Raw genomic sequence first — 16,544 nt, 5'->3', positions numbered from 1 at the left:
GCAGTGGTGTTTTTATGGATTCCAACACATATCGGAAATATGTGGAAATGACATGGCAGACAAAACAGCAAAGGAAGCTACAAAGCATAGTAAAATTGATATAGACATTCATTTTAGCAGATTGGAAATTAAAAGCATCATCAAAGAGAAATTGAAAGGAGTGTGGCAGAAACAATGGGAAGAAGAACGAAATGGGTGATGGTTTTAAAAGATACAGAGGGAAGTTGGGAAGATGAGAGGTGGGGGGAACGCAGAAGAAAAGACACAATAATATCAAGACTCAGATTTGGTCACACTGGATTGAACAGCTCATTGTTTAGAACAGGGAAACATCATGCAGGAACATGTTACTTTTGTGTTCAGAAAGAGACCTTAGATCATATTATGTTACACTGCAGAAAATATGTTAAATAAAGATACATTCTAATCCAAAACCTTGAAAAGAATGAAACAAGATACAAATCAACAGAATTTTTAGGGAACAAGAATTGCTATCCATTCATTTTACCGTTTCTCTGGCATACTGATTTAATTAAATTTATGTATATTAATTTAGTTTATTGTAATTTATATTTTTTTGAACGAATATCAGAATCCGGTTCATACTCCTTACCAGTTGGTGGCGGTAATGCGCCATTAAGTTGTTTTGCCAACTGCCAAAAACAACAACACAGGAAAAGGAAGAAGAAGAAAAAGAAGAAAACGTCACCGGATGTTGACCAAAGAGGGCGGGATTTATATTTTTGAAAAGTAGCGGTGCTACTGTTACCCAACATGTCTGTTTTTTTATTCTAATCTGGTAAAGTAATCGCGCTGGATTATGGCGTCGTGTGGTTTACTGAACCGCGGGGATCCCTGCTTCCTGTCTCCCGCGAAGGCGTTTGCGAGGCTGCGGTCCAACGTCCCGAAGGAGCCGGTTTGTAACGTCAAGGAGCGGAACGGAAACGGCGTTAGAACGCGATCTAAAGCCACAGCGGGCCGTGTCTGCGGGGCCGGCGGCCCGGCCTTCAACCCGAACCCGGCGGCTTTCTGCCGGGGCGGAGAGCAGAAGGAGAACGACAGGTTCGCGTCTCCCGAAGCCAAAGCGCAGGGGCCGCTTCGGTCGCCCAGCGCCGAGGAAACCTTCGGCTGTTTATTCTCCTCCACCGTTCTGGGACATCTGGGCGAACAGTTCCCAGTGGGCGGATCCACGCGGAGACACCGAGCCCCCACGGAGTCCGCGTCCCAGCCCCTGCGTCGGCTCTACACAGATCCCAGCACAGAAGACCCAGGGCCGCTGCAGGCCAACAGAAAACCTCGTGGGGACGGAGCTCAGAACAACACCGGCAGACAGGATCCGGGCAGTGTTAGAGGTTTCCCCGGTGTTTGTCTGGATCCGGCCTCCATGCTGTCCCCCGCCAAGATGTTTGCGCAAATGAAGGAGAGGGAGAGTCTCCGGGGGCACCAGGGGAGTCCCACCGCCGGCAGGAGGCAGCTCTTTGCCCGGAATGAGAGTACGTGTGAGTCCTGAGACACTGAAAGTTGATTTATGTGTATAAACACATCACAAATAATACAGATTAATTCAAATTTCAGATGGTGAGCCTGTACAGTCCGTCTACTGTGCAGTTATTAACAGTTAGGGCTCCTTTTAGGGTGAATTACTGCATCAGTGCAGCCTGGAGGCCTCTGGTCTCTTGACAGCATTCCCTGTCCGGTTTGGACAACACCAGGTTGGCCCGTCAGCCAAGCACAGGGATACCATGGTCATTAAAACGGGTACGGGTACCACAGGCATGCTGGGAAAGGAGATCAGCATCTTTTATAAAGATGGTATGCAGAGGGGAGCGTGACATGTTCTGATGTTTCCAGCAGATCCAGCTGCTCAGATGTCATAGTTCCTCACATTATCACTCACTGCAGATTAGGGGTGGGTATTGCCAAAGAAGTCACGATTCGATTCTATCACGATGCATCACGATACTTGAATTATTGCGATGTATCGCGATGCATTGCGATATTTTCACTGAACACTGTTAGAAAAAATTACAGCCATTACCAGTGGCTGACTGGCTGTGTATGGTTAGTGTCTTCAATTGATACATAACTGAAAGCAACTGAATTCATCTATAGCTGTATTTATTGAAACGACTTTTGGAGGTATTGCCATGAAAACACATATTACTGTTACTGGACACAAATATTATTATTATTGGACTGGACACACTGACAAAAAGTGCTTAGGATTTATAAAACTTAAAATAACAAAATAAGGACATCTTCAACTACGGAAAACAAGTCCAGTTGCTTTGTTTTTTACTTTTTTTTTGGAACAAAATAAGGATAATCAGTGCCGTTTACATGGCCTCACTGGTCCTTTAAACCAAGTAAGTTGTATTCCACTTGTTTTTGGCTGATGTCCGCCAACCATTCATGCAATTTTATTTATTAATTTTTTAAAATTAATAATCGATACTTGCCGTCAAGAATCGATGCAGTAGATCGTGAAAATTAGAATCGCGATGCATCGTCATGACGATTATTTTGCACACCCCTACTGCAGATACTTCGCTCTAGACCTCAGGCAGCTTTGCTTTTGTGTCTCGCCGCTCTTCCTCCAGATGCTGAGACCTTCGTTTCCAAATGAAATGCAAACTTTGCCTTCACCTGAAAAGAGGATTTTTGGACCGTTGAGCAACGTTTCAGTCCATTTCACTCCAGATTAAAAGAAAGGCGCTTCTGGGCCAGGAGTGGCTTCACAAAGGAAACGAGGCCGTCGTAGCCCATGTCCTCCACATATCTGTGGTGGCTCTTGAACCGCTGTCTCCGGCTGTCGTCAACACCTGAAGAATGTCCTTCGGACTTATAAATGGGTTTTTGCTTCACAGTCCTCTAAAGGCAGTGGGTATCACTGTCTCTTGCTTTTTGATTCAAGTTTTTTTCCTTCCACTCAACTTTCCATTAATATTGGAAATGGCAGTCTGTGAACAGCCAGCTATATTCAATAGCACTGACCTTTGTTGCACACCCTCCTTGTGGTAACTGCTGGGCAAAGGGCACGTCAGGAGTCTTATGTAAGACATAAAATAACATTTCTCGATTAAAAATCCCCCTTTTGTTGACGTTATGTAATGTTCTGCAATATGGCTGTTCGTTGTGTTTTAAACCCGCCTTTTACTTACGATTAAATGTTTGTCTTTTCAGGGAACTTGGAGGAGTGCAGAGACACCGATGTGTCCACAATTTATTCTATGGAGCGCACGGTGGACCTTCCCGTAGCGAGCACTGTGAAACCCGTGAACCAGGACCAATCAGAGCTGCCAGAGAGAGCCAGAGGAGCCTCTGAGGATATTCTAACACCCGCTTCACCGTCACCAGTGGCTCCGCTGGAGGACTCGCTGCTGCTCAGCACCCCGCATGTTTCCATACCGAAGAAAAATAAGTCTGTGTTCAGACGCAACTCTTCCCCCAAGATAAAGAAATTCCCGTCTGTGAGTAGAAGCAGGAGAAAAACTTAACTCAATTGACTGAGGTATATCAGCCATGTATAAAAATGAGAGATTGACAGATAGCGATTATTCTGACATCAGTCTAAGCCAGGGATGTCAAACTCATTTTTATATAGGGCCACTTTGGCATCATGAATCATTAAAAGGGCCGGTTGCACATGTATAGACGATACTTTTCATTTCATAATTTCATTCCAGTTCACATAGAAGTATAAAAAACGCACAGTAACATAAAAGTAGCCCCCTTAGGCCCAGTTTATACAGTTTATCTGCAAAAAAAGTTGATATTGGGGTGAGTTACACTTACAGGAGGCACAGATTTAGCCACTTTATACACTTTAAAAGGATATATGCCTCTACTTTATGACATGAAGATCCTTTTTTTTTGGCTCTTGAGGGCCAGATTCGGCCCGCGGGGCTTGAGTTTGACACCTGTGGTCTAAGCGATACCCTATATGTGCTGCCGATTTTCTTTTTTTTGGGGGGGGGGGGGTCATTCTTGAGGCTGATATTGTTTTTTTTCTTCCTCCATTTAAATGATAAAAATGACAACAAATATTACACAAGTCTCAAAACTTGATTTTAAACCAGATAATATTAACAATCAATCATGTGACAGTAATGCATCAACACAAGTTTATTTTTATTTTTTTTAAATGAAGCAGAGATGCGATGTCAGCAGTATGGTCGTCGAAAGAAGACATACGAAAAGCGATTTGTAAATCTAAACTATAACTAACATTAAAAAAAGTACGATAGTTTTCAGTCGGTACAAAACTCTACAAAATTTGGCCATCACTGTAATGTGAATGTGTGCACACACACAAACACATCAGTAAATATCGGTTATCGGACAAAACATCAATATTAATATCGATATTGGTCCAAATTTTCATAGCGGTGCACCCTGGTTAAAATTGGAGCCCTACCAAGGCTGCAAAAGCTCAAAAATGATCAGCTGGAAGAAAAAAAAGGAGAAAATATAAGAAAGGAAAGAAGGCTGAGAAGGGAAATGCACAAAGAAAAGCAATCAGAGAAAGGTAAGAAGTGACCTGCTAGAAACCAGAACCTTTCAGTTCGTGACGCTGATGTCTCAGTTTAACTTTTTCTAGAGAATGTTATCTGTCAGCATTAAGGCTTCAGGATTACATGAAATCCAGTGCTTTTGCTTAATATTGCCATAGTGACTTTTTAAAATGATCTTCAGCATCTCAGCCGCTATGAATATAATCCAGCGTGGGCAGCGAGAGCCTGCTGGACTGGGCGGGTATCTTATAATCCTGCAGAATTGCATCATTCCACCAAATATTACATCATGGCAAAAATGAATGTTGCGATTCGACATATTGTGCAGCTCTAGTCGTCATCGTCTCCGTATTTTTTATTTTTTTTTAATCTCTTCACAGGAGAGTGTGATTCACCTCAGAAAGTGGTTCCTGAGGAGGAATAATCGGGGTCTGTTCGTCGATGGGATCCATGTGTAAGTGTCCATCGTTCCCACCAGAGATCCTGAGCTGTGAGCTTTAGAGTGAGCGGTTTGATTTTTGTTTCTCTTTCCCTGCCAGAGAGAAGAACGTGCCGTGGAACAGTAATATCATCACAGAGAGGATTTCCCGTTCTGCGCTGATGACCGTCTCTGGCAGGGTGTACATCTTAGTCGGAGGCATGAAAGTCAAACTCGCCACCGGTACGAACGGTTAACATTCACCTTAACGGCTAAAAATGACCGGCCCTAGCTTCTGCTTTTTGATTGTTTTCTTCTGTTTCTCACTTTCCTCCTTCAGATTTCCCAATGTCGTTTCTGAAGAAGTTTTTGAGAGGCTTCCCTTTAAACTGGAAGACGCTTTATGAGACGTTCCTGACAAAAGAGTAAGAGCATTTTTAGAGCTGCACCACGAGGTCTTTTTCTGCCCGATACTTTGAAGTCTCGCCTGCTGCTTGACACTATATTGTTGTTGTTGTTGCTTTTTGTCACTATCAAATGTTTAAATATCAGAAAAGGACAACCAGAGTGAATGCAAAATGCAGTTTTCAAGTGATTGTCACTAGGGCTGCACAATTAATCGCATTTGCAATATAATCGCAATATAAAAAAACACAATTTCCAAATCGCAGAGGTCGGTGATTTTTGGCTATGTAACTATTAGAGAATCAGACGCATCCTTTAGGTGTCAGTAATATGTTTAAAGTGGGTTTGCCTCCAAATGGAAGGGAAGAGAGCTGCAGCTTTGAGATAATCTAATTTTATTATTTGTTTTAGAGAAACTTTCAGGAATCTCACCATAGCATTAAGTTCTGGTCAATCAGTTTAATACATAGACTTGCTTGTTAGTTGCACTTTATGTTCAACAAGGATCGATGTCCAAATCAATTAAAAGCCGTTGTCTTGAATAATATTCTGATTAATAAAAACATTAAACTTGTTTTAAATAGTCCTTGTTTACAAACATCTTTATCTAGAGGCCATTTTTGTTGCTTGTGGTTAATGCAGAGAAAAGTCAAAATCAAATCGTAATTTTGGTTGAAAAATATCGAAGGCAGAACGCAATAATTTCTGCTCTGAGTTGAGACGCAGCGGCTCTTTTAGCACCTAATCTGCACAGCGATGAAACAGATTGATTTGTTGTTTGTACTTATATGTTTAAAAAGACATGATAAATAAAACTGGGGGGAAAAAACACATTAAATCGCAATATTAAGATAAAAAAATTCGCAATTAGATTATTTTCCAAAATTGTTCAGCCCTAATTGTTACTTTATGAACCCTTAGGCATTAAAACATCTGTTCCTAACCTTTATCTGAACTTTATTAATTCGACGAACACCCTGTTGGTCAGTTCACTGAAAGATAAAAAATGCTGACAGCTCCTAGTGTGGATGCCTTCTATAATAATCAGACTTTTCATATTATGGCCTCCTGATAACATAATAAAAAAAAATTGCCAGGTGATCGGTGCATCTCTTATTATTTGACATAATATTTTTCTTGGGTTCATTTTCTATATTTTTTTTAGTAAACACTATCTTATTTCAGCAGGCAGGAGAGGAAGAACAACGATACAGGAAGAACAAGGATACAGTCTGTAAAAACACGTAAGTACAAGCTTCACGGATCGATCGCTGAGCATTAACTCGGCTTTGCCTCTGAATTTCTGATTTTTTTTTTTAATTGCAGCCGATACATCTCTTCCCGCCTCCTGCTCCTTCCTGAACGTGACCCGAAGTGGTCGTGTGATCAAGCCCCCTCTGGAGTATTGGAAAGGAGGGAGAGTCATCGTCGATGCTCAGATGAACGTCACCGTCCTCCAGAGTTACGAGACCCCCTGCCCCGTAAGCGCGCAGCCAGGGTTCCTCTTTTACGTCACAAAGGAACGCAACATAATCTCCAAAAACATGAGATTTATGTAATATTTATATTTAAACAGTTTTGTCAATGTAATCTTGTTTAACCATTCATGCCACAGGCACTTTAAAGTCAAAGCTATGATCCTAAAAAAATAAACAGATAAATAAAATAGAAGTAAATTAGCATGAAATTCAGACAGTTGGTACAAAATAAATGTCAATATATAGTCAAACTAAAAGCTGAGATACAGCTTTAAATTACGCTTTGTTAAAATGTACCGAAAATCTACTCTGTCGCATCCAAACGTCAAATCACGCTAATCTATTTCCAAATATTAATCAGGTTACAACCAACGACAAACATACCCTGAGTAAATCAGGTTAAGTTTGTCGTTTATAAGGTCATTGGGTAGAAGTCATGCTCGAAGAACTGCTCGTAAAAGAAAATTTTGTTTAAAAAGTTACTCAAGTAAATGTAACTAGTTGCCACACACTTCTGTCAGGCAATGATCAGGGCTGGGTGTGGCCTTTGAAATTTAACCAAAAAAAAAAAAAGAGTTAATTTGAGGTAAGTAATGGTTTAAGGAACACAGTAACTGTGTCTAATGGGCAGGTTGGCTTTGATGGCCGTTTTCACTTAAAGTCACAATTCTGTCCTTTTTCCAAAGCAGCTGATAATGTTCTTGTTCTCACAGGATCTCTCAACGTCTCTCTGTCCAATGACGTCCGAGAAGGCGCCCCCCCTCTTCCTCCCCGGCAGTGACGGTAAATCTGAGTTATGCAGTGATTCGTTAAAAGGGAAATCTCAGAAGAATGTTCCTTTTTATTCCTCCATCCTAATCAGGTGTTTCTTGATTCCCTTAATTAGTTTTTCAGTGTTAGAAAAGAATGATTTCGTTATTTCAGGTGTAAGAGTAGCACCAAGATAACTAAAGCCATTTCAGGTCTTCTAAATGATACCATAGGGTCCCATTAAAGGGTGCATAGCCACGTTATTTGACTTTTTTTTTTACATTTATATTTGACCAATCTGTATAATCTGACCCAATCTGTATAATATGATTGAACTTGACTTTGTAAAGTGCCTTGAGATGACATGTTTCATGATTTGGCACTATATAAATAAAATTGAATTGAATTGAAAACATCAGTAACTCACTCTGTTTGCATAGAAAGTTTTTAGTTATTAGTAATTTAGTATTATTTATTATTTTGGTGTTTTTATGCTTTTGTTTTTGCTCAATTTGTTAGTAAATAAAGCCTTTCGTGTTTATTTACGAGCAAAACAATGAAGAAAGGTCCAAGATCCAGTGTAGAGAAAAAAAAAAGGTTGGTCTTTGATCAGAGTAAGCTGCTGCTTCACTGCGAGGCATTGCAGAGGGTCAGGCTCGGTCCGCCATCATTTATTGCTGTTTTATTAATTAAGCAAACCGGCATCATGACAGTTCTGCAATACTGTCGCTAGGTGGCGCCACATCTGTTTATATCTACTAGTCGTACCCGACACCGGGGCTATATTTATCCACAAAAAGAATCAGGACGGAGGCTTGGTGTGTATAACTTTATTTTATCATGATCAAATGGTTTTTGGTCCGGTTTTTAAAGCATATAATGTGGCTATATACCTTTTAAGGAGAACAGGTATGGTGATAGTGGGGGTTTGCTAGGAATAGCAAGATATCATCTGCAAAGAGCACCAGTTTGTGTTGACTGTATTCCCTGTATTGGGGTTATTTCATATTAGGTTCTGCCAGTGGTTCCATATTGAGGGTGACAGACAGCGTTTCACCAATGGCTCATTAAAATCGTCTCTTTTTTTTTCTGCTTCTAGGTTTGAGTCAACATGATTCACTTCCACACGAGGAATGCTCGGTACCAGTGAGGAGAGTAAAGGCAGACCGGAAACAGATCAGAGCTCAGGCTAATCGGTACCAGAAAACAGCCAATTTAACTACAGAGACGGCTAAAAGCCCCGAAGAGGTTTCTGTTAAAACGAGATCCAGTAGGCGCCGTCAGTGTTTGGACGTCGATCCACAGAAACAAGGTGAACCTGAGAGGCCTCCTAGTCGGAGGTTAAAGAAAACCAGCAGTCCAACAGAGACTGTCATAAATCTCCCACAATCTCCTCGTAGATTGAGACGAGGCAGAGCAGGGCACGGCACAAAAGGTGCGGCAGCCCGTAACAAGTCAGAGCTGGAGCCGAACGTTTCAGCCAACCAGTCCCCAAAGGCCCTAACAAAGAACAGGAAAGAGCAAAAAAATAACTCCAGAGTAGCAAAAAAGTCCGTAGCGCTATCATCCTCAGCAGCGAAGCCTTCGTCCCGGACGACGCAACCCGGCAAGAGAAGCCGCCCAAAAAGAGGGAGCGCCTCTCCTCCACACCAGACAGATGAGGACAAGTGGACGAAGGATGAGATCCAGAAACTGCAAACGTACGTTTTAAAAACTCCCTCAAATGCACCAAGAAGGAGCAGTTTTATCTAAAACCAGCATTATACTTTTTTTTTCTCCTTATAGACTGGTGGAGAGCATGCCAAGACAGGAAAATCTGGATTACTTAACTGAATATTGATTTCTGAACTCTTCCAAAGTCAAAACATTATTGAGCTCCTTCTTATCTACCAATAAGAACTTGTTTTTGCATTGCATTAAGTTTAAACCGGATTTCTGTCATTTTCTGCAGTCTTTCCAGTAGGGCTGGGCGATAAATCGATTTAATCGATTAATTCGAATTTACAATTCTTTAAGATTTCATTTTTGGAAAATCTGGATTTTATTTTGCCAATACACTCATTGGGTTTCCATGAAGAGAACAGCATGTGATGCTGAATATATGTTTAGGCAAATGTATTGTCAAAATATTGTTAAGTGGAAACTTTTTTTTTACCATAATACGAGGTACTTCATTTACTTATTTACTCTTTTTTTTTTTTTTTACTTTTTTTTTTAACTTAGTTTGAAGTTCACAAGTGCAGGGAAGCCTGAGCTTAGCTCAATGTGTAATACCACTAGCAGCAAATGTTATATTTTCATTGTTTATAATGGCACGGCTGCCATCTTGTTTTACAAGCATGTTTCACAGCTTGTTTTTAGTTGCACTTTGAATTCAGGTCAACTCCCTGACGAAATACTTGACATAAAAAGCAAGGTTTTAAAATAATTTCTTTAATTTCTTTTTATGAAAAAAAAAGGAGGAAAAAATCGATTAATCGGATTTGGTATGATAAAATCGGAGATTTATTTTTTAATCCATATCGCCCAGCCCTACTTTCCAGTGGGAAAATTTCTAGCTATGATTTGCAGAAAAGAAATTTATTAGACTAAAATGTTCATCTTACGCAAACACAAACCTGTGAAATTAAAGCTGCACAATAGGCCTGGGTGATACACCGAAAATCTACGGACACTGAAATTTATGACAATGCCAGACGTCACTTTTCCCATGTCAATATGTTTTAAAAAAAAGAATAAAAAAGGAAAGAAAAGTCGTCTTGTATATGCTATAATCATGTCCTTTTAAGACGCTGTTATCCAGGTGAACTGCTCAATATGTCATAATGTTGATTTTTAGATCTTATCGCCCAGGCCTACTGCACAATATGTCAAATCACAATTGCCTTTGCAATATCTGTGTTTGCATTACTGCAATAGCACAAGAGCTGCTCTGATGCAATATAATCGTAGTTCACAATCATATTTGGCCATTTAAGTGAACTCCCCTTTAAGCACATTAATGACGTTGAAATAGAAATGAAGGAAAAAGAGCAAGTAAGTCAGGAAAATGTGGGTTTTCCAGACGTCTTGCAGCCCTACTATTAAAAAAAACAAATAAAACATTGTGTGAGATTCGTTTAAACAATGCTCCTTCATATTTACAGGAAGGCCGTGGAAAAGAAAAGAAAGTGGCACCCAGTGACAGCCCACTGCATGCAGCTCTGCCTGATCATCCCCGTGTGTTTGCTTTCCAGGGCTGTGAGCTGCTATCCCAAACACGCAGCTGGTTACTGGGCGAAGGTAGCCAGGTTTGTGGGGACACGGTCGGCTGAAGAGTGCTACAAGCAGCACACCTCCCAGGGAGCCACCCTGAGTCCTGGGAAAAGCACCAAGAATAGCAGAAAGGTGAAAAAGGGGGAGGCGGCGGCAGCAGCGGCGGTGAAACCTGCAGGTAAGCAAGGACGGCGTCTGGTATGTTTGGTTTGATATCGTGCTTTAAAGTGAAACGCATTCGCTATCTGCTCAGCAGTATAATAGCTATTTGCAAGGTAAATGGCCCTTAATGTACACTTGTATATTTTTATTGCTAAGATGCTAAACCTTAATAAAAATGGTGCAGAGATTTTAAAAGGAAAAAAGTCTGGGAGCTGGGTTTTTCCGCAATGTTGTCGCAGTTACAGGTTCTCCTGATATTATGCCCCCCTTAGAAAGCGCTAACCTTTTTAATTGAAAACAGTTGAGCCGCGATGTGAGCGGCTGTTACTGGGTGCGATGAAAGTGTCTGTGTTTGTTGTGATTGAGCGGGCTGTGACTCTGTCTGCCTCCAGAGGTTCCTGTGATATCGGCCAGGCCGGGGACGCTGAGGAGGAAGCAACAGGTGCAACAGTTCCTGGAGGCTCTGCCCAGAGAAGATATGGACGACGCCTTCAGCTCGGAGTATATGAAGAACAAGCGCATGGAGGTGCGTTTGCCTCACTTTGTCGGCTCATCCGTTTAAAAAAAAAAAAAAGAAAAGAAAAAGGTCCAGGGCAGTCAAACTTTTTTACAGTAGCAGGCCACACACTATCAGGTAGGAGGGTGCACTTATGCCGGTGCCCGAGCCCCGAAGGGAAGAATTTTGAAAAATAGAGTCTCCCTGATGTATTTTGGAAGCTTTCAAGACAGGTGATTATTTAAAGAATAGAGTCAGAGTGCATGATTTAAATAGAATAAAAAGCAAAATAAGTGAATGATCAATTCTTCAAAAACAACCTTTGTTCTTTTTTTTATTATTATTATTATTAAAACATTTTTCACATGTTATCATCATGTTTTAACAAGGTTTTGAACAAATTTGCAAAAAAATAGTTGAATTTGAATTATTAGCACCATATAAAACAGATCAGATTAGGTGAATATATGACAATTTACTAACTTCCGAGCGCGCAGTGAGACAACACGCGCGCGCTCAAAACCGGTCTCGTGGGCGCTCAGTTCCTTCTCTGCTCGCGCGCTCGCTTGGCTGTTGCTCCGCGAGCGTCGCGCGAGAAGAGTTTTTCAGAGTTGAGCTCGGATTGGTTCCTGGGCACTCAACCAGAAGGCACAAATATCGCTCTATTATATCATCGGGGAAATGTAGGCGGCGGCAAGAGCTGCTATAGACGGCGATTTGCCGCCGTTGACCGGCTACTTTTGACTGCCCTGAAGGTCTTATGAGTGATTATGAGCCAGTGCTTCCTCCTTTCTCTCTTGATGCTTAGATCCCCTCCTTGTGTTCGAGTGAAGATCTGGATTTGGCGCTGTCAGACCTGGAGCCTCAGACCCCGGAGTCTTCGGATTTCCTCGAAGTGAAGACGCCTCAGTGTTTGCACATAACCCCCGGCATGATTGGCTCTCCCAGCACGTAAGGCCCTCCACACCTGCTCTCTAACATGAAATGCATGACTGCACACAAACAAACACCTCACGTGTTGTTCTTTTTTTTTTTACTTTATTTCTAAAGACACACTGACAACAAGTACGTCTTCCAGCTGCAGAAGAGGATGAGAAAGAATCGGTTTGATGTCTGCAAAACCTCGTCGTCTTCAAAGGTGCTGGATCCTAATGAATTGAGGGATTTCCATCTGAGTTTCACAGGATACAAAATTACACATTTACCTCCTATTTTTGTCTTTCAGAAGTTCAAAATCACGCCATCGGTTAGGCGAACCGTGCGAAGATGCATTAACACAGGTAGGTGCACACAGCGCCTCTCAAAACGCTACAAACCCCTGATTTTTGTTAAGAATTAGACCATTATTAAGAATTTCCGAACCTTTCCCACCTTTAATGGGCCAAGTCTCCCGTTCACTTCCACTGCAAACAAACAAAGCAGCAATGGTCTGGCTGCATTATTGTGCACACCCAGAAAGTGGATTTAATTTCAACATTCAGTCTTCTGCTGTCCGTTTTAGCAAATCTGATGAACTTGAAATAAAGAGTTGTCCTAGTAGGATTTTCTTGACATTTACTCATTTACATCCCTCAGTAAACCTTTAGCTTATATATTATGTTACATAATGTTATTAGCTAGGAAGACAACAAAAAAGACAGAGGTTGGAGTTGTGGTCTGAGTGAACCCAACTGAAACGTTTGGGACTTTTTATTATTATTATTATTATTATTATTATTATTATTATTATTACCAGATAAAAGACCCATTGAGCCTTTCACAAGTCTGAAGTAGCTATGAAAGGCAGCAGCTCACATCATCGTGAATTATTGTTACAGTAACAATAGAAAATTTAAAGCAGCATCACATTAAGATTTAAAACACAGGCACTATTTGAAGGATTCCCGTTGTCGGTTTATTAAAGGTGCATAGTCACGTTATTTGACTGTTTTTTTTATTTTTTTATTTTTTATTTATTTATACGTCAGTAGCTCACTCAAGTTGCATACAGAGTTTTATATGAAAGATCATCACGTCTTGCTGGGGTATTGGTTATTATTTTTCTATTTTGTGCTTTGTTTTGCTACGTTATTTGACTTCTTTTTTTTTTACACATTTATACATCAGTAACTCACTGTGGTTGCATAGAAAGTTTTTAGTTAGTATTATTTATTATTTGGTGTTTTTATGCTTTTGTTTTTGTTCAATTTGTTAGTAAATATTACCTGTCGAGTTTATTTGCGATTTTAACGGAAGTGCATACTGCGCATACGCAACAGGGGTTAAAACAAGGAAGCGGCTAACGGCTATTAGCGTCTCCCAGCGAAACAATGAAGAAAGGTCCAAGATCCAGTGGAAGAAAACGCAAAAAATGTTTGTTTCCAAGAGGGAAAAGCCTGGAATGTCTCTGGGAATCCAGTCTGAACGTTGGTGTTCACTGAAGCGGATGCTAAATCTGCCGATCGCTCAGATGTGACGCAGAGTTGATTGAAATGACTAAATGTTCTGATATGAGGCTCCTAAAGTTGCTGTAGATCGGTTTATTTAATTAATAACGGTTGATCTTCAATCACACCGAGCTGTCGCTTAACTGCGTGGCATTGCAGAGGGTCAGGCTCAGTCCTGCATTATTTAATACTGTTTTATTAATTAAGCAAACCAGCATCATGATATCTGCTAATCGCGCCCGGTGCTGGGGCTATATTTATCCACAAAAAGGACCATTAGAACATCAGGATGGAGGCTTGGTGTATATAACGCATGTAAGGAAAATAGGACTCCGATAGCTTCTTGAGGAACTCCACAGTAAGAAGAAATGCATAACAGCTTTTAGTTCTCTGAAGAAAAGTACATTATTAAGCAGGAATTAAGCCATTAAGAGCCTTGTCAACCAGAGTCATGGTGATAAATCTCAGAGCACAGTCGGACACCGCAGTCAAGGAGTTAAAGCACACAATGCACACCATCGCTCTAATGAATTACAAGCAAAAACTTGGCTGTTATCAGAAGATTCTTCGCTCTGAGAGGGGAAACTTGACTTGTTTCTGTAACAGAAACCCAGCTTCACCTTTAAATTGCAGATCAAACGTTTAAGATCTGTAACTAATCCCTGGTTGGACTGGTTGGTTTTGTGCAGCACTGCCCATCACCAAAATGAAGACCAAGGCCATTGTGAAGCATGGTGGTGGCAGCATCATGTTGTGGGGCTCTTTTCTTTGGAGGGAATTGCTTTTTTGTTGTTTTTTGTTCAGGTGGATGCGGTTATGAGCAGCTCCAAAGTGTCCAGTTGGCCAGAGATCCATTCATGCGTTCAAATGCATAAAAATGACTTTATGAGCGGAAAAAGGTTTTGAATGAAACAGTCCTGCTAAAGACTGAATGCTAAAATTGAATCAAAATGACTAGTTTAAGAGTGTAAAAACTTTTTTGGTATTTTCCACTCTTGTTTTGTTTGATATTTCTTTGAATTGCGCAGGATACATGTCCCATTAAAGATGGATAAAGTTTGGAAAGGATTTGTCACAGAATAATTTTTTTAGGTCATAAATATCTTGCATTGTGAGAACTACAGAATTTACACACCACAGTTACATGTGATATAATATACTTGTACTCTCCACTATTTAAACACCAATTTATTACCTGATTTCTTTGATGGCTCTTGTCTTCCTGCAGCAGAAAATGATGCCTTTGTCATCCATGAGATGGTCCCCGAAAACAGCAGCGAGCTGTACGACAGCGACGAGGAAGAAGACTTTTACTTCTCAGACAGCTAGTGTGGATTTACAGGGAAAAAAAAGTCTTATTTGTAGTTGAAATTTCTCTCAGGAAACCAAGAAAAAGAAAATTTTTAACCTTCTGGACTCCTGCCTGTGAAATGCATCCAGTCGGATGGTTGCAGATCTGAAAAGAGCACAACGGTGATCCTCTGGACTTCCTGTGGCTTCTGTAAATATCTCTTCTTTAAAGTCCCCTCAATCAGTTGTAATTTTTTTTTTTTTTTAAATAAAAATTTTTCTATCCTTTTTATAGGTTGAGGGGAAATTGTGTAAATAAACTCATTACATGGATATTTAGAATAGGTTCTTTTTTAATCATCTTTTTTTAGGTACGTGTCTGTAGTTGCATCTGTCCGTTTAAAGATCTGTTTCGATATTTTATGGATCTTTCTCTGTTGGTCTGTCTCAGTCGAACATGATGTATGAATTTAATCAGAAGTCCAACCAAATAAGCATTTGGTTATCGCCCCTATTTCCAACAGTTCTTCAGATCCAGCTGTGAACACTTAAGCCGAGTAATGAAACTAAAGGGAACTGATGGTATTTTTATAGCAGAGGAAAACATTGTTTAGCGGGTCAGTTAAGACAAATATCTAATTTAAACGTGAGCGCCTCGGCCCTGCACAGAAGTTCTGAGTATGTTTACTGTTATTTTTCAGATTATACCGCCAACATGTAGTAGTCAATAAGAAATAAAGGAACTCTTTTTAATCAGCATAATATCAAGTGATTTAAACATCTGGATTATTAATCTGATCAGTTAATTAGCAGAGAGTAATGTGGTCATTAAGAAAGCAATGACACAACCTGTTTTGCAGGTGGAGGCCACAGGCATCGTTTCCCCCTCCTGTTTTTTAACAATTTTCCATTTGACAAGTGTCAGAGTCATTATTGGTTGCAAAAGTCAATACCCGAACCTTACAGACGTTACACAGTCCAACTCCACCTGGATGCCTCATCTACACGTACCATTGGTAGGAGGTCTGATGTGTCTCCCTGCACGGTCTCAGGAGACAGGCGGTTACTGTAGGAGAGCTGACCAGGTCCATCAGGGGTCCTTAACCTGTCAGTAGGACTGGTATCTGCTCCTTTATCCAAGGAGAAAGAGGGTGAGTACTTCCTGATTTGTTCAGTCACCTCCAGCCGCCCACTGGCATGGATGTCTCTGACCAAATTGTTGGAAACGTCGTCCAGGAGGGCAGCCTGAGGGCCCAACATACTCCAGCAGGCCCCTTTGCTCACTGCCTGGCACCATTTAGCTTAACTGGCATTTGCCAGAAGAACACCAGAACTGGCAGCTTTGGCACT

At 40.8% G+C, this 16,544-nt stretch overlaps 1 protein-coding gene across 5 annotated transcripts; it reads left to right on the top strand.

Annotated features, from left to right (window-relative positions):
* Positions 1-715: 715 nt before the first annotated feature.
* On the top strand, positions 716-15,947 carry mis18bp1 (MIS18 binding protein 1). Of its 5 annotated transcripts, none has more exons than XM_021317527.2 (15): positions 716-1,493; positions 3,184-3,470; positions 4,895-4,968; positions 5,054-5,175; positions 5,273-5,357; positions 6,523-6,581; positions 6,664-6,818; positions 7,529-7,598; positions 8,665-9,265; positions 10,802-10,998; positions 11,375-11,508; positions 12,287-12,429; positions 12,529-12,616; positions 12,704-12,758; positions 15,136-15,947. In XM_021317527.2, the coding sequence occupies exons 1-15, from the start codon at positions 821-823 to the stop codon at positions 15,231-15,233; spliced, it is 2,841 nt and encodes a 946-aa protein (XP_021173202.2). In that variant the 5' UTR covers positions 716-820; the 3' UTR covers positions 15,234-15,947. The 5 variants fall into 5 exon arrangements, with proteins under 5 accessions (XP_021173202.2, XP_012719949.2, XP_021173200.2 ...); XM_012864495.3 differs by having other exon boundaries at positions 15,133-15,947; XM_021317525.2 differs by having other exon boundaries at positions 716-1,499; positions 6,526-6,581; positions 15,133-15,947.
* Positions 15,948-16,544: the final 597 nt, after the last annotated feature.

The sequence above is a fragment of the Fundulus heteroclitus genome, chromosome 19, assembly GCF_011125445.2.
Source record: "Fundulus heteroclitus isolate FHET01 chromosome 19, MU-UCD_Fhet_4.1, whole genome shotgun sequence".
Classification (NCBI taxonomy): domain Eukaryota; kingdom Metazoa; phylum Chordata; class Actinopteri; order Cyprinodontiformes; family Fundulidae; genus Fundulus; species Fundulus heteroclitus.
Note: the sequence above shows the minus strand (reverse complement) of the source record. Positions and strands in the feature narration are given on the sequence as shown.